Genomic DNA, 25,121 nt, shown 5'->3' on the forward strand with positions numbered 1-25,121 from the left:
AAGGGAAATTGGATTGTAAGAACTTCAGCTTTTATCCAGCTTGCTCTAGGAAGATGGCAGCTGTACCAATAAGCTTTGAATACTGTTATCACCAGAGGGGCACTTCAGTTTTTCTGTGGTATGAAGCAGTCCTCACGACTATCCAATTTCCTATGCCAAGATCTAAACTCACCAGACAAGTTTTTGTTATGCTTTCCAAGGTATCTAAGACAGAGGACCCTAAAATCAAGTGATAACTCCAGTCTTTAAAAAACATATATTCCCCATTTAAATAGATTGAGTATTTGCACTTAAAACTTCATGATGTTGTCCATCAACAGATGAATGGATAAAGATGTGTGTGTGTGTATATATGTGTATATATATATATATATGAACAAACTTATGGTTACCAAAGGGGAGCGGGGGAGGGATAAATTAGGAGTATGGGATTAACAGATACACACTACCATATATAGAATAAAAAACAAGGATTTACTGTATAGCACAGGAAACTATATTCAATAATGGAAAAGAATTGAAAAAAAAATATACACACACATATATATCCGAATCACTGTGCTGTACACCTGAAACACAATATTGTAAATCAACTATACTTCAATTAAAAAAAAAAGATTATGCATGGCTACCTGTATTCCAAGTTAAATTTTGTGTGTTTACAGAGAATTTATAATATGAATATTAAAACTGTCTCTACTGTGAAAAATAAAATTTTCTTCTAAAAAAGAAAACCTCATGCTGCTCCCTGAAAAGGTTTAAGGCGACATTAATACATTTAGTATAACAAGACAGTTAAAAAGAGGGAGAACTCGGATAAAGGAGGAAATAAATTGTCATTCTGGGTCATCCATCCACTTACATGAATTGGGTAGGATGAAGTGGCCCCCACAAGCTTCGATTAACTCAGGATACACTGAAGGAAATGTAGTTATTGGGTGGCTTAGTTAGAAACCGAGCCTCGGAATCATGGTGACCCCGCCCCAGGTAACTGTCCTCCCTGCCTGCGTAGAGCGGGGGCGGTTGACTCCTGCACAGCATATTAAATGCAGTGGGTATGCCCTTCAGCTTCTCTTCATACAGCAGCTTCTCTTCATATGGCAGCTTCTCTGGCCATGAAAGACCTTGTCCGTTTGTTTGACTTATATGAGAAAAGTAGCTCCCTTTCTCTAAAAAGGCTCTGTAGCCCTTTGTTTCGGGGGCTTGTATTGCCAAGTGGCATGAGGGCCCAGATTCATTAACTTTCTCATATACTACTCTTTTCCCCCCAATTCAACTTAAAAAAAATGTGTAGGGGGCTTCCCTGGTGGTGCAGTGGTTAAGAATCTGCCTGCCAATGCAGGGGACACGGGTTCGAGCCCCGGTCCGGGAAGATCCCACATGCCGCGGAGCAACTGGGCCCGTGAGCCACAACTACTGAGCCTGCGCGTCTGGAGCCTGTGCTCCGCAACAAGAGAGCCCGCTACAGTGAGAGGCCCGCGCACCGCGATGAAGAGTGGCCCCCGCTCGGCACAACTAGAGAAAGCCCTCGCACAGAAATGAAGACCCAACACAGCCAAAAATAAATAAATAAAGAAGCTTTCATTTAAAAAAAAAAATCCTCTTTCAAAAAAAAAAAAATGTGTAGACCAGCTATGGGAATCAGTCTCTACTAATTCCCAATGATGTCTCCTGGACGGTTAACATTCACTGTTACCTTCCCCACCCCCATTCCTTACCCTGGCTTCGTCACCTACAACATTATTTTCAGAGGTGGCCCTTCTCCCGTTCAAAACCACGCCTCCTCCTGTGTCCTTGTGCCCCTCTCCCTCTTGCCTTCTCTGGGAAAATGCTCCTATCATTCCCAAGCTCTCTTCCCCTCTTCTTCTGGGATATTCCTCCAGCGTGTGTAATTAGGGATCTTTAAGTAGAACGAAAAGACCAGAGCGAACACTACATGGCACTGTGTGAAATAATTCCGACAACCACAAAAATATTTGCGTATGTAGAGAATATCTTTGAAAGATTACACGAGAGAGCAGCAAAGGGGGCAGCCGCCAGCGCTGGGAGCACCACAGCCAGGGGACAAGGTTGGAGAAAGACTCACTATCTTTATATGCCTTTTAAACCCTTTGGATTTCATATAATGTGCATGGATTACCTAATAAAAAACCAAAGTAATTATATAAACATTTTAAAGTTTACATCTTCTAGAGTTTTACCAAGCCCATTGTTCTCCTTCTGCCACATGCTCCCTGGGTAGATAAATTGACTCTCCGTTTCAACTACCAGTTATGAGCTGGTGACTCCCAGATCTGTCATCTCTGGCCCACACCCCTCCTTCGAGCTTCAGAGTTCCACTTCCCACCGTCAGACGTCTGTCCGTGGGAATGTCACCAGAACCTCAAACCCAACGTCCCCTGCACCCCACTCACCATCTTCCAGCTGCGTGACCTTGAGGAAGGCCCCCTGTCAATCCTGCTGAACTGAAGGGCGACCCTGCCGCCGCTCCTCCTGAGCTGTCGGTCCCAGCTGCCAACAACCGTGGCCTCGCCCTGCACCCGCCAGAACTGGGGTTCACTCCTTCCCTCCCCAGATCCACCCCACCAGCCAGCCAAACAGCCCCGCCCCTCCCCTACAATATCGCTCAGATTCAGCCCATCCTCTCCATTTCTACTACCCTCCTGTAGGCCCTTATCATCTCTTTCCTGGGCTTCCATGCTCCCTCCCAATCTGACTTCCTTCTTCCAGGCCTGTGCTTTTCAAAGTCCCCCCAGCCTCCGCCCAGCTGCCCAGGTCACACATGTAAGTGTAAGTCTAACAGCATCACTCCTGGCTCACCCCCGGGACGCTCCCTGTACTAGATGAGGAGGCCCCAACACAGCACCGCACTGCGTCCTTGTCCCTCCCCACCTGGCCTTGCCGACCTGTCTGGCTTCATCTCCTCCCATTTCCTGCCTTGTTACAGAAGTCACGCAACTGTTTGCAGTTTCCCAAACGTCCTGTGCCGTTCCTCCCTGACACCTTTGTTTATGCTCCCCGCTCAGCTTGCAATGCCCACTCCTGACCCCCTTCGGCTTCCCTTCATCTTGGCCATCTCCTCACCATCACGTGAGACTCACACAGAGACCTAAGGAGGGAACGTGGGACAAAGACATCCTGAGACGGTGAAGATTGAAAACTATGAGCCCCGGGCCCAGTCATCACGTCAGTTACAAGGGAAAGCACCAGGATCCGGATGGCCAGTTAGTTTAATTCAGTGGTATAAGTAACCCATCTAGAGTTTTTCTGAATATAACATTTACAATCCTGCATAGCCACTGGAGGAGTGCAAAGGATCAAGGGAAAACTCAAACTCAGGCTGCATCATGACTGGTTGCCCAACAACAAGACATATGAAAGGTACCGAGTAAGTGCTAAAACTTCAGAATCCTCTGTCGTCATAAAACATCTACTAACAATTTTAATTAACTTTAGACTTCACAGTAAATCAGCTTAGTATTTACCCTCCTTTTAGACTTGGGAACAATCTAATCAATTTGATGCGCAGGCAGCAGAATGACAATGAGGTTTTGTCTCTCATGAAGGCTACCTTTTCATTGCTAGGGTCATACCTAGAATTTCAGAGCAAGTCTGAGTTCATTTAGACAGTGCAGAGAAAAATACATCGAAATTTGTCACTACAGATTTAAGTCAGCAGATTGCAGGCTGTCATGTACGCAGGAAGAAAGCAAACTTTGAGTTTGCAACGCTAAGGACACACAATAGAGCAAATTCTCGACATCCAACTGGTCTCGACCGAACAGGTGAATCAGAATTATCTGTGGTATGAGGGAGAAACATTATGCAGAAGTGAAACATTAAAGACCGTATAAGTCACTAGTCACCCAAATTTATGAGAGACACTATTAAGAAAATTGAGAGTCAGACTTAGCTTTTGCTCAGAGCTTTCGCCTTATCTTTGTGGCATAAGCCAAGAATCAGAGGAAGCCAGTGGGGGGAGACACGCGGGGCTTAGGATTTGGAAAATGAATTTTGAACATTCTTAATTTATGACAAAGTAAGGCTTGGTGCTCATCAAAGAAGTTTGAAAAAGGGAAGTATTCTGAAAAGCAAGCAGAAGAAAAGCTTTCAAAGGGCTTTCCTCTATGAAATTAGAACTTAAAAAGAATTTTAGCCAAAAGTACATGCATGAGTGCTACAATGAAAATAAATTCAGCTTCATTTCAATTCATTTATTCATTAACTTATTCAACAAATATTTATTGAATGCTATGTGGCAACAACTGGGAGAAATGGAATTCTAAAGACAGAGATGAGATATCCTTGAGACACTTCCTAATTAGCCAATTTCTGTTTTCCAAGGGGATGGTGGGGAGGTGTCATGAATAACAGAATTCAATAAACATATCTAGTCAGGAATGGGGATCTTCAAGCCTCTTTCCCTTGCTAACTGTCATTTGGAGATAAGCCCTTGCTACAGGATAAAGGAACACAAAATACACATAGACATGTGTCCAAAGGACATGGGATACTCTCAGTTTTAAATATCCTTTCCCATTTGCTCTAAATGTCTGCTTGTATTTGTCAAATTATATAGCCAATTTGACTAGAGAAATATAGCCAGGTTGGCGGGCACACAGAGGGGACATCTAATGACCTCCCGGGTTCTCTCAGAGGAAGGACAGGAAATGGTGAATTACAGGCTCCTTTAAGCAACACTGAACTCAAGGATCATGAAGACAAAGCTATGGCTCTGAATTTCTTTGAGAAGAACTGCAAGAAGACAGGAGAGGATAGAGCAAAGAAAACCAGAGGCTACCTTCAGGAGGGGAGCTCTGTAGAGACATGTCTTGGGATTTGGTAGGAAATGAAAATGTGACAAAGTAGAGAGAGAAAGAAGGAAGCTCATCCTGACCTTTACCTGAGGGTCAAGATAACTTACAGAAACACTTGCACCAATACCAGATTCTTCATTTTGGAGCTCTAAGCAGCCCTGGTGCAATTTATTTTTTCTTTCTTTCAGAGAATAAACCATGTCATTCCTGGATATCTTTCAGGGTAAAGTGGTTATCACTGTACCACAAGTAGATGGACAGGTTTATTCATATGTAGTCCTAAAAATATTCCCTCAAGTAAAGGTACATTCCATGGAATGTGCCACAGTTCTACATAAATGATATTTACATAGAATGCACAATTCTACATAAATGATATTTACATAGGATGACTCTTCTTTAGGCTTTGGTGCAAGGTACAGTTGGCTATTTTGAGTCAGAAAATCTGGATTTGGATTTGCTTCTGCCACTGGCTGATTGTGAAATTTGGGTCAAGCCGTTTGAACCTCTCTGAATCTGCATTTTCTCATCCATCTTCTACACAGAGCTCTTAGGAAGATTAAATGACCCCAAATGCATTAAGGTGCTCTGAAAATGATGAAATGATATACAAATGATAGTTCCACTACTCTTCACCAGCACTCTTTGGCCTGGTTGTCATGGTATGGAGGGAAAGCGTAGTAATAATAACCAAGACAGAACTCTTGACCAATGAAATGGAAAGATACATTACACAATGGACAATCATATAGTACAAACATATTTTTATTCCTGGGTAACATCAAATTCTATTTATAATGCCGATACCAACTTTTTCTTCCTATCTGACTTTGACCCCTAAAATAATTAAAGACAACATAAATGAATACTAATGATACTCAATAAAGTAGAGGGAAAGGTTTTATCTACCATGATGTTCACTGCCAGTCTTACAAAATAAGGCCAAAAACAATGTCACCATTCAAAACCCACAGAATGTTCAGTATTACCTCCTGAATGGTATGTGTGTGGCATCCCCTCTGTACTCTTAACTCAGGCTTTTACCAAACATTTCTGGAGAACCCATTAAATAGTCACACTGTGCTAGGTACCATAGGGGACACTAAGAGGATTAAAACACAGTCCTTATTCCAAAGGCATTCACTGTCTCCATTAGAGGGAGGCATTGGGAATAACTGATAAAAAAGCAAACTGAAACACAGGTCTCTGAGAAAGGTCCAAAGTATTCTGAGAATATAGACAAATGATAGATTACTTCCAAATGCCGGGATCTAACAGGGCTCTGTGGGGAAGATCATTCTGAGCAAGGGCATGGAGGATGGGAAGGACTCCTTTGCCAGATACGGCAGTGGAGCCATGGGGGTTAGTAGCTAGGCTGAGACGCAAGCTTGCGCTCGACCCAGAACGTGGATGAGAGCGGGATGCATTCAGAAACAGCAGCCACAACAGCACGGCCAGAATACAGGTACAAAAGAAGATGAAGTTGTAAAAAGCAGGTCAAGAGAAAATTGTGGAAGGTTTAAAATGCCCAGCTGAGAAGCTAGGTCTTTTAAAAGATGCAGAAATCCAGTGAAGGAACAATGCCATGCTGGGTCTTGGTTCTGGAAAGATGCACAGCTACAGTCAGTATGGAGGATTTATTGGAGGGGTGAGAAAGAGACAAAGGGAAGCCGACCAGATAAGGAGCTCTGGCCATAGGTCAGAGGTACTGAGAGCTAGAAAGAGGCCAGTGGCAGGAGAAAGCAATGGATGAATGGCAATTTGCCTTTTCATCTTGAGGTGACATACTCCCTGAGGGCACTGGTTCTCAGACATACTGTGTTGCCTAGATTAAGAGGTCCTTGTGCCTTGGGCTAAACCAAAGAGATGAAACTACTCAAGTCCCACAGATTTGAGCATGTGCTCTTTAAAGACTTGCCTGGTGGCATCTGCCTAAGGAAGGCACACTGAGTTAGAAGCGATCATGTGCAAAAGCCTTTCTTAACCAAGGGACCTGTGATATAATAAGTGTAATACAAAAGTCAAAGTCCAATGATTTGCATTATCCTGACATCACACAATATGCCAGATTTTTACATCTTTGTCCTCTGTGCAGTCATTATGAAATTTTCTGTTACTTTTATAATTTCTGCTCTTTTTCCACGGACATCTTTTTCAGGTGATGACTGACAACTGGAATCGTCTCACTAATCTGCTAGGACAGTGAGCATAAATGACTGCTGTATTTGATGATGGAAACCAAGATGAACTAATTCATTCCCAAATATGACCAATGAGCCTACTTTCTTAAATGCTGTGAGATAGATAATATGGCCAAACACATGTACAAATCATATCATCATAAAATTAAATGACCTACTTTGTTCTTAAATTCTATTCTCAAATATAAAATCAAAGCCTCTGAAACACATGCAACAAATCAAATACCACCATCAGCATTAATTCCTTTAACACCTACTATATGAGTTCTTACTTAAGCTATTGCATTCATTTTCTTCTTTCAGATGACAAAAAAAAAAAAAGGAGAGAATCTGTAAATGGAGCTAAACAGATTATTGGAGAAAACAATTAGACATAAAATGACTCTAAGTGAAGACTCCTGGCACTTTTCTATGTGTGCAAGTGTATGCACTCTGCATACCAATGACAAAGCTAGAAAGAAAACTCACCTGTTTTCTTCCTCAAGATCTGCTAGGATTCTCTCTAGCTCCCCTCTTTCCTCACTCTCTAAGGAAATCAAGATCTGGGCAGGACTACGAGGCTGGCTCAGGGGGGAGTCCTGGTTCAAACTTTGGCAGTAATGCTGGATTAACAAATGTTCATCATCTCTGGAAAATAAAATCAAAGGTTTTGGTTTTTTCCCCCCTTATTTTGCCTTGGGGGTCAGGGACTTGGGTGTGTATTTTAAAATAGAAACAGTTATTTGCTCTTAACAATTAATTAGACCCTTTTTCCTGCTTTTAAAGACATTTTGATACTCTTGAAGTTGTGGTCTACCATCCCCTGGGTGACAATTCCAAGTGTTTCTTGCTCAGATTTTCCATTGAATCTGGTTGGCCTATTTACATGGGTAAATGAATGGTAGAATTACAGTAATACTGGGACTCTACGTTGACAGTTTAACCAATCGTTAGTAAATATTAAGAGACGTAAGAATGGCTGTATAATGCTTTTGCTACCAAGCCTGTCAAGACAATCTGTTCACTCACGCACTGTGTTGTTGATACTGACCAGGAAAAAACCGAAGCCCTTAAAATAATAGAGTAAATATTTTCTTAAGTGGAAAGCAATGCAACTGAAAAGTGTTGCTTTGGTAAGCCAGTTTCAACTTATTAACCCCACAGAGGCAGGATGGTAACAATAATGAAACTACAGATAAAAATGACTATTTCATTCAATTGTTGTTTAGACAGAAAAAACAAAAATTGGCAGGGGGAAAAAAAAAAAGCCATTAAGGTGACTAATACAAGAGGACTGAATAAGTCATTCCTCAGAGCAGCTTTTAAAGACTAATCTTGGGGAACAAAGAGGCCAAAGGCTTATATGTTGGGAGGAAGCTGCAATCTTTCCTCATATCTAGGCACTCTCTCATACACAGAAGAAATTATTTTCTAAATGCATCGCCCCCAGCTCCTGAAAAGCCTGTGTTACCTCCGAGTTATAAGAACTTCATTCTGTTCTTAGTGAGAGGCTAAAGCCCTTTGCTTCCGGCTACATATCAGTAAGATGATATGTTAATATTTCCCTCTCCACACCCCTTTAATTTCCTTTTCTCAACTCTATGTCCTCTGAGTCGAAAAAATTTCAGATACTTAGGGAAAAAAATCCTCCTAATTTAAATGATCTTGGTCCATCAAGTCAGATAATTGGTTGGTAAGTTAAAATTAAAATAATTTTTGGGTGTTAAAAACAAACATTTAAGTGAAGTCAACCAATCTACCAAACCACTTCCCCAGATCTGCCCCTAAGATATCATGATATTACCGTCCAACATTGAGTCAAAATGGATTTTATGTCCTCAGAATAAGCTAAAGCTAAATTTCGTTTAAAAATAAAACAAAAGCAGTTTTGACCACCTAATTTGTTAGCTCTCTTCCCAAATTCTGCAGTTTGATTGCTAGGACTTCCCATGTTTAATTACAACATATAGTTATAATTCAACTTCTCTTACTGTTCTCTGAGGCAGTCAATGAATGGCAGCCATTATTATACAGATACAACTTGAATTACTGTCAATGTGCTAGAGCTTCTAATATTCAAATCGGTGACCCAAAGAAGCAAATCATTCAGGTTGTTTACATTTCGTTGATTCTTTGGTTACATATTTTTCTGTCAAAGTAGTTTATATATTAATACTATTAATACTTTTCCCCACAGCTAAGAAAGAGAATGCACCATAGTTATGTTTGGGGGAAAAGGATGTTTTGTTTTCTTTTCAGTAACTAAGTCATATATGAATGGCTGAGTGTTGACTTTATTCTTTATTATTACCTTGATCACCTTTATGTACCAGATGAGATGACTTAGTCTCACGTCTTCAATAACCAGTTATGTATAAATGCCACTTGGATACTGTTTCCTTCAGTCTAATCCTTATAAAGCCTGTTTCTCATCTGAGTGTGACTTTGGGTTGCCACACCAACTACATATGATAAATTTACCATTTTCCCTTTGCCTAGATTCTCTATGACAAAGTGGTGAGACATCCATAACTTATCAAACTAAAAACATTATTGTACCTTGACTAGATTTCATCTCCCTAAATTATCTATTCAGTTAGCAGATCCTTATTTTGTCCTCCATATTTGCTTCTCAGTCTGCTCCCTCCACCTCAGCCTCTTGGTTCATGGCAAGATTCCTTTGTGCTCCTTACTGTGAATACTTCCCCTACTCTGTAATGAAGCCTCTGTTTCCCTGCCATAGCTGTGTTCTCCGCCACCGCTCTCTCGCCTTCCTTAAATTTGACAGGCCTGGCTTATCATCCCACTACAAAACCGTGACCTCAATTTGTACTTCTTCTTCTGAAACAATTCACAAGATAGCCTCACTTTATTTAGCTCTTGAAGGCGCTAAATCACAAAAACCTACTAGTTAGGATCTCTAAAGGAAAATGCCCATCTAGCCTACCATATGGGAATGCCAATGCAACTACACCAAGATTATAGTTCTACTCCCCACGAGTGGAGAAAACACTACTTAGCTATCACTTTAAAAATTAATACCTAATGCCTTTAAATATCCTGCAGGTTTGGTCAAAGATTAAACATTTCATATAGTTTAAGTATTTGGGACCCTGCAATTTGTGGTAGTATGGCATTAAATAAGAATAAGGCAAAATGTTCTGGAACATTTTGGAACATCTGGAATACCAATAATGCCACAATTTGGATGAGCTCATTCTGTGTCGGGTTGTCAAGAGTTAGAGAAAAAAAAGTAAATGAAAGTCTCCTTGAAAGATCAAATGAATATAAACGCTAATTCCTATCTTCTGCGCTACCCTACCTCTAAATCCCTCAAAGCAATTTCATGGTCAGGAACATTTTGTAAAAAGAGACAGGATACTTACATGCTCTCATTAGGAGAGATGCTATCATTTAGATAAGATCCATTGCTGTTTTCCATTTCTGCTAGCCTGATAAAAAACGTAAAAGCTCATTAAAACTTATGTGACTTCTTAGAATCTATTCAAGACCTAATCGAACATTCCTGAAAACTAAAGGATAAATCATGTCAAGAGGAGAAAGGAATCCTTCATATTAAAGGATGTGTGTGTTGGCCTAACCGTCTGAGGCAGTGAGTGGTGGACCACGGCTAGTTAAGTAGCTTTACATTTACGCTGCAAATTACAAGAGAAGTTGTATTTTTTTCCTTCACAGATTGATCTTCCTTTCACTGAGAAGAGGCCTTTGTTTTCACGAGAAAAGCTTCCCTAACAACAAATACACTCCGTACCTTACGCTATCCCATGTGTTTCTTAAGACAATTAAAGATTTCCACTGAAGACAGAATTATATATAGCTAGTTAATACTTCCTACGGTTGATAAACATGTTCAGCAGGTAGACTATTGATAAAAGATAAGATTCACAGTAAGCTCTCTATACATTCTGCCAATTTTTACCTTTAAAAACCTCCTTCACCTCAAACAATAATAAAGTCTTTTTACAACTTAAAAGTGAACCAAACTCTTACAGATTTATTTAACAAGCATATCTTACAATCAGCAATTTAGTTTTTAGATATAAAAGTTACCTCAAACACAAAGGAAGTGGGACAGAAAGGTCCAGGGATTAGGAAAATGAGTGATTCTCTTCTTTACAGCGTATTACGTAAAATACACACAGAAATGGAAAGCCAGTGCTTTCACAGTCTCCATATAACACAGTATAATTTCTTCATATACTTATGTCTGGTCTAGCAGTTTTCTAAGAAGGTTAGATGATTTCTAAGTCAACTGATTAAACGTGCTCAGTATATAAAACATAACAAAGCTATCAGGAATGTTTAAAGGCCTGGGTTAGGGGAGACTATTGTGGGCTGATGCTCTCATTGGTGTCCAAAAACAACATGCAGTGGAACGGCATGCACGTTAGAGGGCAAGCTGATTAGTAGAAATCAGACAAGATTGGGGAAAAAGAAAAGATTTGTTTAAAATTAATATAGGTTAGCTTTCCTTGGTTAGTTATTTCAATCAATATTTGCCTGGCATTCAACTAGTCTCATACCTGCTAGCATAATGTTCAATGCGTGAATGAGTATCATCGTGTGAAAGCTGAGGGGACGAGGCAGGCCTATAAGGCAGAAAATGTTATTAGTCACAGATACCATCCATTAATGGAGAAAAAAACCCCACCACACAGTTATGTTATATACATGGCCTAGAATGCTTTTATTCTAATACTATGGATAATGTACACACTTAGCTGTTCCTGTATCTTAGATATCATCAAGTATTTAGAATCCAGGTTTGAGAGATGATTTCTCATATTTCTGCTTTTCTCAAGAGCCATAAAGAGAGATCAAAAACTTCTCTGGAAAGTTTCAATTATAGAAAAGGTCGGGGGAGACAATCTCTAAGTGACATTTTGTCCTCCTGTCTTGTAATGTCTCATATCCTAGAGTTCTGAAATTGTGTCAGCAGTATGTGGTTTAAAATTTTAAACAGTTTACACCTGTGCCATTTATTAGCTGCCTTCTTATTGAATGGAAACTGTACATTTGCCTAGTAAATTTGCAGTTAACAATATTAGTTCCAAAGAGGCCACTCCAGTCCATGACTACTTAAGATTCCACGTATCAAGATGTCTTGGTTTGTGCAATTTTGTAAAGAAGGAATATATCTACCAATTTAGCAGCAGGACTATATTACTACTTCATAAAGCAAAACTAAATGGCCCTAAATTATAATGTGATGTTTTAAAAAGAATGACTAACTTCAATAGAATGTCAATATCTGAAATATTTCTTATTAGGGATACTGTGTGCTAATATACAGAGGGGAAAACAAGAGAGGAGGATTAGCAGGTATAGTCTATTTACTTTGGGGGTATAAAAACCTACTTTTTTTGGCTTCACAGACGAGAATTTTGGTAGGGTTGACATGTTTTCACCTTTTCATATCTGATCTATTAATTATCCTTGAAGTTTTTATAGTATCTTTTAGATTAACCTTAGGAAAAAATCCATCTGTTCTGAAAACCAGTTTGGGCTTGGGCTTTTTTGTTTTAACTGGAATAGGACAAAAGGTCGCTTCCATTTCTCTCCTGACACAGAAAGCCCTTAGGTAAAGGCATGAATCCAAAAGTCAACAGAAACCTATTCAGTAAGGATTAGTTTAGTCCAATGTCTAAGCAGCATTCAAGGACTTGGTCAGGACACTAAGAAGAATATGTCTGTTTTTTCTTACATTAAAAAAAAAAAGAAGAAAGAAAGAGAAACGTGTAGTTACCTAGGCTTACATAGGAAATGTGCTAGAAATCTATATTTCTTAAAGAAGACACACAGTCATGAGATGATTACAGCACACTACAGCAAATAACCAGGGAACTGAAGTCTTGCCTGAGAGATAAATGTCTTATTTATGAAACCAAAGTTGTCTAGGTCAAGTGTCACCATAATCAAATTTGGAATGAATTACGAAGATGCTTAAACTGTCATGAGGAAACAAAAGGATGACTACCCAATTTACTAGGCAGATCCAAAGATTTCCAGGTGAATCTTCATTCTAGTTTTGGAGATAATCTGCTAATTTCTTAGAATCCTGGAACAGCCCATTATTAGAAAAGTGCTAAGGTCTGTTTTGAAATATTCACTGCAGGTCAAGATAACTGAGTACCTGGATTACTTAGTTTATAAGCCCTTATCTTCTGGAACAGACCAGTCTTTCGATTACATACTTCTTATAAGCTAAAAGCCCACCATCGAGGAAAATATATTAGTGTTTCCCCTTGTAACAGTTGCTACCTTGGTAGTGTAGAGAAGAAGGAAAACATGAGACCTTGGAGCATAACTACACCGAGAAAGCTAGGCATGTAAATGCAAAATACTTCAATAAAATCTTAAACAGAAAATCTTATGCAGAGCTTTAATTCTTAGCCTTGAGGATACTTCCATGTTATTTTTCTTATTAACGTACATAGCACCTAAGACAGCATGCATAAGCTCAAGAACTCATAATAACCAAGCAATCTAAAAAATATAGATATCCACTAACGGAGGTACTTATTAAACCAGAAAATGAGCCAAAAGGGAATACTGGTCAGAGAAGAATCATTTAAAAATCAAGAATTAGTAAAAGTACAAAACTACTTAGTCCAGAAACAAAACTAAATGCAAAGCCTTCTAAAACGCTTTTCCAAGAGAAGGTAAGAATACTGTTCTCCCTTCTCACTTCCTAAATACAAAATGATATACCCCCAAAAGGATTATTCCTACTATTCCTATCATTGCTAATGGCCAATTCCATCCCACCCACCACCATTTTCTCTTTTGTGACAACTCCATTAATAAGTTTTCAAAGCAGAATAGCTCAAAGAATATTGTTTGGCTGTCTCATTTGTGGACAAACAATATAAAAGGTTTATGCTAGGTTTACTTTCAAATAAAATGACAAATGCAGGCAAATAAGGGTTTTTTTCTAAGGAAAAACAAAAGATTTGTATCTCAGTAAACTTTCAAATTCTGTGATCCATATTGAATGGATTAAATGCTGTCATCGTCATAGGATTTGTTAACATTGGATAGAATTCTTGCAAAATAAAACACCTTAGGACCTGGCTCTTCTGCCTGAATAGAATAGCTTTACAATTTATTTTATAAATTATTTACCATCCCATGAGTAGAGACTTTAATAAAATTGTTGGTATTACAGGGTCTTTAGCCTGCTGGGGTTGTTTTCTTCCTCAAAGTTAGAATTTCCCACTATTTCTGAATAATCTAGCATACTTTTTTATAAAAAGGCTAAGCAGGGGTAGGTTTCAGTTGTTAGAGAAGATATTTTTAAAAACAATGTTATTAATTTTAAAGTTCTTCAAAATTTAAGAAAGACAAACACCCTCTACTTAAAATAAGTTATATTAAGCTGTCATGAATTTTTCTCATTAGCTTATGTATACAGTAAACTTCTTCCTCTAGTTAGTTATTCTTTATTATGTTGTGCTACCTCTATGTGTTTTAAGACATTAACCTTTAGCATATTTTTCTTTTGGATTTGTCAGCTGGTTAGATTTACTCTGTGTTGGAATAAGTTCTATTTGCTTACTAGGATCCAATCAAGCTGAGAATTTCAGTATATCAATTAAATTTTTTTTTTATTTATGAAAGGCTTTACCTTCTATAAACAAATAGACTACCTGGGATAGGGAAAATAATTACCAACAGCAAGGAACATAACTGAATCTAAATAACTCCCCAAGTTGTTTAAGCACGATGATTAAAGAAATCGGGTATAGCTACCATATCTCAAAATTAAAGGGCACAATAACGCAGCTTTACAAAAGAAAGGAGTGTTATACTTCCTTTAGGCCATTAAAGACTTAAAATAAACTTCAATTAATAGTTTGCATTTATCACTACAGGATTTTTTTTAAAAAAAGACCTACTTTAAATTAAATTACATGGTGGAATAAAAAAGACCCAATAAAAATAAATTGAATTCTTATATAAGCCCGTCTTCCAAATTGGTCATTTCCCTCTTATATATAATAGAGCTGTCTGACTTTAAATAAATATTTTAATAAAGTACACTTTGAAATACCAAAATTTTGTTATAAAAACCCCACACAATATAACTTTAAAACAATGCACACTTTGTTTGCTGATATTTAAATCACGGACTCTAAAAGGAGTTTTCTGATGACATTATAAACTCTGAGATAAATCAATTATCTGTTAATATCTAGTATTAGTAGTATTAATAATACACACCAATAATAATAACAAAGACTACAGTACACTTTCCTTCCAGTGTAAATGTGTGTTTATGAGCTGGGTATTTAGCTTGGAGAAGAGAGCAAAGTGAGTTTAGGTCAAAATTGAGAAACTCATGTATATAAACACTGGTCAAATAGCATGGCATTACCTGATAAAAAGTCCACATGTCTAACTGAAATTATTCAACCATACTCAACATCATACCATGAAACCAATTTTGATTTTAAATAGTCCACTTATAACAGGCCCTAAAGAGGAAACCATCATCCTTTTGAAGGTCCTAAAGCATTGAATCTCTAGAAATATGGCTAAAGAATGTTATTATGTAATCAGAAGGCTCTTCCCTGCTTATAATGAAAGAATATATAAACATGTCTCCCAGGATTATAACTAACAACCCAACAATTTCTTTGATGTTAATTTGAACTCCAGGCCAGGATTTCTGCTGGTTTACATTTGACCAAGTGGGGACCTAAAAACCTCACTGATTCTCCTGATCTGTGGTGGATGGCACCCTCAAAGTCTCATCAAGGGAAAAATTTTTGAAATGAAGGAAGGGAAATTAAAGTGTCTTTAAACAAAACAAACAGAACAAAAATTTTAAAAAATCAAGCAAGCGAATGTGTTGGTGGTAGCAGCACCCTTCCGTGGAAGTACTCACGCAGAATCTAGCGGCCAGAAGTTGATCAGAGCAACAGGACTGCAAAACAAAAAATGAGGCGGTGAAGAGAGACACAGGCAAACTCAGCCACACACACACACACACACACACACAAAATCACTGAAAGGTCAAAATAAATGAAGTCCAATCAAGTATGAACCATGGAAAGCAACGGCCAGACAAAGGTGAAAAGTGAATTAAAAGAAAACCAGTTGTGCGATTGCCATCAGAGTTATGGAAAAAAGAAGAGAAGGTTCAAAAGAGGTGAAGACATCATCATTTTGATCTAGAGAATCATAACTACTTACTGTGAAGAAATTTCCTGTGACTATATTTTTTTTCAAGTAGAAAAACGTGACTAGGTACGACCACACAATCAGATACAAAAAAGACACACGCCTACTGATTCGTAAGGGAGGAAAATCAAAATGAAATCTTGGAATCACTCATTTGTAAACAGTCCCACATCTCTTGCAAGCCTTGTGAGGTAATTAGGAGCCGGAACGTGGTGGTTTACTCCCTGTGAGATAAAGTTTAACTTTTGGAAGAGGTCATTGTCATGGGACAATTGACATGGAAAATGGCGACTGAACATCAGCTTGCTTTTCTCTTTTTAGATACAGTAAATCTAAAGAAAGAAATAGGAGAGACTGTTTGCATTTGGGAGTGAAGGAAGGTATTCAGCTGAGAGGAGCTCAAAGATACGTCAACTGAGAGGCTGGTTTGCTTTGGCCACTACTCACGTTTCCATGTTGTCCCCCTCTAAGACCGTCTGCACTGGCAGGTAGCCCATTCGGGGATGCTTCGCAAAATACCTTTTGGTTCGAAATTTGTTTTTCAGTACCTTGGCAAAGTCTCGAACATCTTCTCCCGATGTAGTCTGAAAGGGAAACCATGCTGACATCAGACCTGGGGAGGGGGTATAATCTCAAGAGAAAGCACAATTCCAGAGCTCTGCCTCGGAGCGCTTGTTTTATTATAATTAAGAGCAGTAGGAGTTGAGAGCAAAGGCTTTGGAATCACATGAAAACACGGTTTTGAAACCAGACCTGCCATTTACTAATGGGGTTAACCTGGGTGAGTTATTTACCTATCCAAGGCTCCAATCACCTATAAAATCGGGGCAACACCTCAACAGGTTGTGATGATGAATAAATGAAGTATACCAACTACTAGGCTACCCAACAAATGGTAATTTATGGAAGTCTGGAAGTCAGAAAGTTGACCGTCCGTTTTGCCACACTTTACAGTAGTTTTAAAACGATTTTGTCCACATTGCTATAGTATTTCACCCACTAAGTACCATTCTATTCACAGCACGGTACATTCCCCATCAATGAATACCTTTGCAAAAGGAATCAAAATGAGGAAGACGATGAAATAACTGGGAGAATCACTCTGAAGATGGAAGAGACAAAAAGCTCTAAAGCAGAGCTTCTCAAACTTTGATGTGTTGGATACCACCAGCAGACCTTGCTAAAATGCAGGCTTTGATTTAGAAAGCCCAAGGTGGGCCCCGAGGTTCTGCATTCCTAATAAGCTCCCAGGTGACACCAATGCTGCTGGTCCACAGATCACACTTTGAATAGCAAGCAGCTAGTGTTTACGGAATAAAAGATTTACACCCAGGTCTGCGTCCACCAAGTCCAGGCCCTTTCCATTTCACCAGTGATTTTTCCAAGTCCTGTTGGCCACTGAGCATTTTCCCAAAACAACATCTTAGGAGAAGACTCCAGCTCTTAATTATAGAACCTTGGGCAAGCTTTTTTAACCTTAGGATCTCAGAGTCCTCAACTATAAAAAGGGGATAAAAATAATACCTATCTCACACAGAGTAGTTTAAAAGGTAAACGCCTAGCATTTAGTTGGTAAGTGTGAGCAAGATTAATTTAAGTGGTGGATTGCGAATTTTAAGGAACCTATATTACCCGCCCCCCATACCCAACGTGCCCCATGGCCGTAACACCTCTGCACACAGCCGCTAGGGATGTGCAAAATAAACGTGAAAATGTCTTCCCTACAACCCACGAAAACAGAAGAAAAAACCTATTGATTCACCCAACAATATGTGTTGGGTGTCTACGACAGTCCACATGTGCCAGGCATCGCACTAGGGATGAGGTAAATCCCGGAGTCTACAATTTGGAGCCACTTTAGCTGGGCAACATCTGGGGAACTTACAAATCACAGCGTGACACATGATCTGCAAGACTGTACAAAACTGAAACTTCTTCCAGGTGAACTAAGTCACGTCAGGGAGGAATCTAACTTACCGGAGTGCAATATTCCACCATGGGGTAGTGCATTTTGTGGCCTTTTGCAACGCGACCAGAAAAAAAGCAACTTTGGCAGATGTCATAATTAAAGTGCTTTAGACTCCTGTACCTGGTAAAGAACAAAAACAAACATATATGTATTTCTTCAAATCAAATTCCCAAAGAACACTCTTTAATAAACCTCCTTCCACACTGTCTTAATTCTGGAAACAGAATGCAGGGTTCATTAATCCCACAAGGTAAGTGATTAACTTCCTACTTCCAGATTTCTCTGGTGCTTCTCCTACAGTATCAAAATATTTTGGCAGAAAGATTATCCTATAAACATTTGGAGGGAGGGGAGAAAAACTCAGCTCTTATTTAAACTCCACTAGAAACTCTTTCAGATTAAGTAGGAAGATAGTGGCAAACTTCCAGGCTTTTGAAGACCAGATACTAGAATTTGAAAGAACTTCCAGAAAGGATAGATTGATGCACTGCGGGCTCCCATACCCATCAAAAAGGCACAAAAGTTTTCTGAGGGAATTATTTTCAAAAAAAAAATTATAAAGATAAAGCAATTTCATAAGACAAAAGAAAATTAAACAAGAACTCTCAATTAAACCAAATCTTGCTTTAATTACATTTTCTGATTGACTGAGATGACTCATCTTCAGATTGTTACTTGGATAATCTCTTTTATCTGTCTCTCTTCAGAAATCCCTCATCTCATTACCTCCACATGATAATGGAAGCCCCAAGAAAAGACACATTTTGGGTGAGATGTAAGTACTACATGGTACATTTCCCCCCCATTCTCAGAATACTGTATTCTTCGTTTCATACCAGCCCTGCCTTGTGCTTTCTCAGATAAGAATCTTAGCCAATTAAAATAAACATATTCCTTATGTCACACATGGGAATGTGGGAAAAAAAAGCTACTGTTTTTAGATCCCAACCATCTTCTGAGAGTGGGGGAAAGGAGGAAAGAGAAGTGCTCATTCCTAAAATAATCTACTTTCATAAGGGCAAAAGAATGGAACGTGAAAATGCTCTCTTTGATCCTCCAAAGCATTCTCCTTTTTCATTTTATAAAACTTCCCCCAGTATACAAATCTTACCAGCGAAGGAAGCTAAGAAAAGAAAGGTAAGAAATGCAATGGAGCCCCGCCCCCCGCCCCCCCCCCCCCCCCCGGCATCACTCTTACCTGCCAAAACCAGGAAGGAAAAAAGGTGTCCTGTGCAAGCACTGCCTACTCAATGTTGTCTATCTAGGCTTTAGAAACCTCTGAAGGTTTCTGTAAAACCTCTTTGTAAACAGCATAAAGTATGGAAGGACAAACACCAATGGTAAAGGAGCACAGTGAACGAAAAGCACACAAATGGTACAAAGCAGTTATTAGGAAACAAAGTAATGAAACAAGTCTAAGCATAACCAGAAATGAGTGTCTACTTAGCTGATAAGTGGATTCTGAACAGGCACAGATGATATAGCTAGCTTACAACTTGACGGCTTATTCGTTGCTATGGAAACCTTGATGTTGATCCAGATGTTTAAATACATCATCATTTCAGAATCTGGACTTGGGATTATTGTTCAATAAGATTAATTCATTTAAAAATATCCTGTCTCCCCAAACAGGTCAACAAGACTGAAGATTTAAGAGCCAATCGTTTTCTGGGACATTTCAGGAATATCAGAATAATAACCTGCGATGTTTCCTACCACTTTCACTTTTCAATTTATAAGGAACGTTTTCTTTTTTTAGCTGCTCTGTGAATCTTTCATTTACTTGCACACTTTATATTCCCTCAGAAGTTCATTAGGATACTATGAAAAGAGCGCAATCGGATTCACAGATAAAGAAGTATGTTCTAGGGTGCTCGAAACAATTCTTGTTACTTTAGGGCAAGAACAGTGGTGCAAAGTGATTAAGAGACTGAGCTACCATGACAGGTCTCCCAAAATAGAATCATCCCTTAGTTTTATAACTGATTCTTGGAGAGTTTCTATAAACAGAAAAGACCATGGAAAAAAAGAGAGAGATGATCAAAATGTTTTGGTTCGAGGAAAGAGGAGGTACAGTTAATCTGTATATACTTAATGGACAAATATCTTGGTGGAGACAGGCAGTCAGTCCCGATCGACCAAGAACATGGCTCTGCAGAGCTGAAGAGTGAAGGCTGAGAAGGACGCCTGCCTAATGAGGTAGATCCACTAAAACAACCCAGTGATCCGGGGAGTGACAGGAGTGATCAATGCTCCAGCCTGATCACCTCCTCTCCCACTGTGCAGAGGACCAAACTAACAGCAACTGGTAGAGGAGATAAAAGATCAAGTCATAAAAAGGTGAGAAATGATCAAATAAAATGACATTTGGGGGCGTTCCTCATACCTGAAGCCGATGATCGGACACTCCTTGCAGATGTTACACTTGGCCTGATGCTTGGCAGTCTCCGCAGCAGCCACTCTGTGCAGGACGGGCAGCCATACCATGGACTGGGGTTCCAGTCTCATCCAGTCTAGGAAGAGGGCCGCTTCAATCTCAGGCTTATTATTAGCCTGCAAAGACAGGAGGCCGAAGAATGCAAGGAAAGAAGGTAAGAAAGTAAAGGAGGCAAACGTCAGCTCAGGTAACGCGTTAAAGGAAGAAAGAAAGATCAATAGTGGCACAGTGAGGCCCACTCTTCACAGGCTGTTTCTGCAAATGTCCCCCCCAGCATCTACACAAGCCACCTACCCCTAAAGCTTCGGGAAACTGCTATTACTCTGTTTGGCTACTAGATGACAGGAAAGCAAAGCAAAACAAACAAACGGAAAAAGTAAAGCAAAATACACACCTGGGAGAGACTATATTTAGCTCCAGTTTTGGAACAGATATATAAAAGTTAGCCAGAAGTAAAATGCAAGCGTTTATTGATAAAATTTCAAAGGAGAAAAAGAAAAAAAAAACAACTCAAGGAACTATTGCTCCCTTTTTTTCTAGTGAATCTGTTTCTCAGTGTTTCATAGAATCATAATGAAGAGGCTTTACAATTCATCTGGTCCCACAGCTTCATTTTATAGACAAGACAGCTGAGATGTAGATGACAGAAGTGGCTTTTTCAAAGGCCAGACAACTCCCTGGCAGCAGAGCTGATACTAGCATCCAAACCTCCTGGTCTAGTGCTGTTTTCATGGTGGCCTGCTGCTTTTGTCTGTCTGTCTGTCTGTCTCTAGTTCTCTCTTTCGGAGTCTAAGTTTAATAAATACCATTCTTCCCAGCGAGTACAATGATTTTAGAAAATTCAAAATATTATTTATCCATCACTTGATTGGTATGTTACCACAGTCAACATTTTAATTATATGTTGTTTTTAACCCTACAAGACCGTGTTTCGTGTTTTTATACTGTTAGATTGACCCATATACTGACTACTTTTGGGGGGTTTGTTTCTCATTGCGTCCTTCATCTCAAATCCCCCATCTGGGATCAGTTCTGCCAAAGTGTATCCTTCAGTATTTCCTTTTGTTAAGTGTCTGTTGATGGCAAATTTCTCAGATTCTGTTTGCCTGAAAGTCTCTTTTTCTATGCACATTCTTGATAGCTATCCTCATTGGGTATAGATTTTTAGATTGAAAGGGTTTTTTTTTGTTTTTTTGTTTTTGTTGTGTTTTGTTTTGTTTGTTTTGATTTTGTTTCAGCACACTGAAATATCATTCCACCTTTATCTCACTTTCTCTGCTGCTAACTGTTGACAAGTCAGCTGTGAAGCTGTTGGTCCCTTGAAGGTCATGTGTCCTTTTCCTGTCTTGTACCGTACTTCTAGGATTTTATTGATACTTTTTAGGATTCACGGGGCTTCATGAACCTGTGGGTTAGACTCTTTAGTCAGCTCTGGAATCTTCTCAGTCATGATCTCAACAAATACTGCCTCTTCTCCATTCCCCCTCTCCTCTGCTTACAGAAACCTATTAGGTAAATGGTAGACTTTCTCAATCTAACCACCATTTCTCTGAACAGGCTTTCCTTAGTTTTCCTCTATTTTCGGTCTTTCTCTGCTTCATTCCCAATACTTCCTTCTGCCCTACTGCCTGGGTATCTAGTTCTCTCTTTAGCAGCATCCAGTCTACTGTAAGCCCATACATTAAGTTTTAAATTGTGATTACTGTACTTTTTAGTATCTAGAAGTTGTATTTGGTCATTTTTTTTAAACATCTTTATTGGCGTATAATTGCTTTACAATGGTGTGTTAGTTTCTGCTTTGTAACAAAGTGAATCAGCTATACATATACATATATCCCCATATCTCTTCCCTCTTGCGTCTCCCTCCCTCCCACCCTCCCTATCCCACCCGGTCTAGGTGGTCACAAAGCACGGAGCTGATTTCCCTGTGCTATGCGGCTGCTTCCCACTAGCTATCCATTTTACATTTGGTAGTGTATATAAGTCCATGCCACCCTCTCACTTTGTCCCAGCTTACCCTTCCCCCTTCCTGGGTCCTCAAGTCCATTCTCTGCATCTGCATCTTTATTCCTGGCCTGCCCCTAGGTTCTTCAGAACCATTTTTTTAGATTCCATACATATGTGTTAGCACACAGTATTTGTTTTTCTCTTTCTGACTTACTTCACTCTGTATGACAGACTCTAGGTCCATCCACCTCACTACAAATGACTCAATTTTGTTTCTTTTTATGGCTGAGTAATACTCCATTGTATATATGTGCCACATCTTCCTTATCCATTCATCTGTTGATGGACACTTAGGTTGCTTCCATGTCCTGGCTATTGTAAATAGAGCTGCAATGAACATTGTGGTACATGACTCTTTTTGAATTATGGTTTTCTCAGGGTATACGCCCAGGAGTGGGATTGCTGGGTCGTGTGGTAGTTCTCTTTTTACTTTTTTAAGGAACCTCCATACTGTTCTCCATAGTGGCTGTATCAATTTACATTCCCACCAACAGTGAAAGAGGGTTCCCTTTCCTCCACACCCTCTCCAGCATTTATTGTTTGTAGATTTTATGATGATGGCCATTCTGACTGGTGTGAGGTGATACCTCATTGTAGTTTTGATTTGCATTTCTCTAATGATTAGTGATGTTGAGCATCCTTTCATGTGTTTGTTGGCAATCTGTATGTCTTCTTTCGAGAAATGTCTATTTAGGTCTTCTGCCCATTTTTGGATTGGGTTGTTTGTTTTTTTGATATTGAGCTGCATGAGCTGCTTGTAAATTTCGGAGATTAATCCTTTGTCAGTTGCTTCATTTGCAAATATTTTCTCCCATTCTGAGGGTTGCCTTTTGGTCTTGTTTATGCTTTCCTTTGCTGTGCAAAAGCTTTTAAGTTTCATTAGGTCCCATTTGTTTATCTTTGCTTTTATTTCCATTTCTCTAGGAGCTGGGTCAAAAAGGATCTTGCTGTGATTTATGTCAGAGTGTTCTGCCTATGTTTTCCTCTAAGAGTTTGACAGTGTCTGGCCTTACATTTAGGTCTTTAATCCATTTTGAGTTTATTTTTGTGTATGGTGTTAGGGAGTGTTCTAATTTCATTCTTTGACATGTAGCTGTCCAGGTTTCCCAGCACCATTTATTGAAGAGGCTGTCTTTTCTCCACTGTAGAGTCTTGCCTCCTTTATCAAAAATAAGGTGACCATATCTGCATGGGTTTATCTCTGGGCTTTCTATCCTGTTCCATTGATCTATATTTCTGTTTTTGTGTCAGTACCATACTGTCTTGATTACTGTAGCTTTGTAGTATAGTCTGAAGTCCAGGAGCCTGATTCCTCCAACTCCGTTTTTCTTTCTCAAGATAGCATTGGCTATTCGGGGTCTTTTGTGTTTCCAGACAAATTGTGAAATTTTTTGTTCTAGTTCTGTGAAAAATGCCATTGGTAGTTTGATAGGGATTGCACTGAATCTGTAGATTGCTTTGGGTAGTAGAGTCATTTTCACAATGTTGATTCTTCCAAACCAAGAACATGGTATATCTCTCCATCTGTTTGTATCGTCTTTAATTTCTTTCATCAGTGTCTTATGGTTTTCTGCATACAAGTCTTTTGTCTCCTTCGGTAGGTTTATTCCTAGGTATTTTATGCTTTTTGTTGCAATGGTAAATGGGAGTGTTTCCTTAATTTCTGTTTCAGATTTTTCATCATTAGTGCATTAATTTTGTATGCTGTTACTTTACCAAATTAATTCATTAGCACTAGTAGTTTTCTGGTAGCATGTTTAGGATTCTCTATGTATAGTATCATGTCATCTGCAAACAGTGACAGCTTTACTTCTTCTTTTCTGATTTGGATCCCTTTTATTTCTTTTTCTTCTCTGATTGCAGTGGCTAGGACTTCCAAAACTATGTTGAATAACAGTGGTGAGAGTGGACATCTTTGTCTTGTTCCTGACCTCAGAGGAAATGGTTTCAGTTTTTCACCACTGAGAACGATGTTGGCTGTGGGTTTGTCATATATGGCCTTTATTATGTTGAGGTAAGTTCCCTCTGTGCCTACTTTCTGGAGGGTTTTTATGATAAATGGGTGTTGGATTTTGTCAAAAGCTTTTTCTGCATCTATTGAGATGATCATATGGTTTTTCTCCTTCAATTTGTTAATATGGTGTATCAGATTGATTGATTTGTGTATATTGAAGGATCCTTGCATTCCTGGAATAAACCCCACTTGATCATGGTGTATGATCCTTTTAATGTGCTGTTGGATTCTGTTTGCTAGTATTTTCTTGAGGATTTTTGCATCTATGTTCATCAGTGATATTGGCCTGTAGTTTTCTTTCTTTGTGACGCCTTTGTCTGGTTTTGGTATCAGGGTGATGGTGGCCTCGTAAAATGAGTTTGGGAGTGTTCCTCCCTCTGCTGTACTTTGGAAGAGTTTGAGAAGGATAGGTGTTAGCTCTTCTCTAAATGTTTGATAGAATTCACCTGTGAAGCCATCTGGTCCTGGGCTTTTGTTTGTTGGAAGATTT

The 25,121-nt window shown here is 39.1% G+C and overlaps 1 protein-coding gene across 6 annotated transcripts in view; it reads right to left on the reverse strand.

Moving 5' to 3' along the window:
* DMD (dystrophin) overlaps positions 1 to 25,121 on the reverse strand; it is a 1,739,631-nt gene that overhangs the window by 49,750 nt on the left and 1,664,760 nt on the right. For 3 of the 6 annotated variants that reach the window (XM_068533305.1, XM_068533309.1, XM_068533304.1), the window contains 7 exons: positions 20,560 to 20,726; positions 18,182 to 18,293; positions 16,652 to 16,788; positions 15,909 to 15,947; positions 11,542 to 11,607; positions 10,384 to 10,449; positions 7,487 to 7,645 (listed from right to left, as the gene is read on the reverse strand). In XM_068533305.1, coding sequence (XP_068389406.1) covers positions 7,487 to 7,645; positions 10,384 to 10,449; positions 11,542 to 11,607; positions 15,909 to 15,947; positions 16,652 to 16,788; positions 18,182 to 18,293; positions 20,560 to 20,726 — 746 coding nt within the window. The remainder of the gene's footprint in view (positions 1 to 7,486; positions 7,646 to 10,383; positions 10,450 to 11,541; positions 11,608 to 15,908; positions 15,948 to 16,651; positions 16,789 to 18,181; positions 18,294 to 20,559; positions 20,727 to 25,121) is intronic. The other 3 variants (XM_068533306.1, XM_068533308.1, XM_068533307.1) reach the window with 2 other exon arrangements.

This window comes from Eschrichtius robustus, chromosome X (genome assembly GCF_028021215.1).
Source record: "Eschrichtius robustus isolate mEscRob2 chromosome X, mEscRob2.pri, whole genome shotgun sequence".
NCBI lineage: Eukaryota > Metazoa > Chordata > Mammalia > Artiodactyla > Eschrichtiidae > Eschrichtius > Eschrichtius robustus.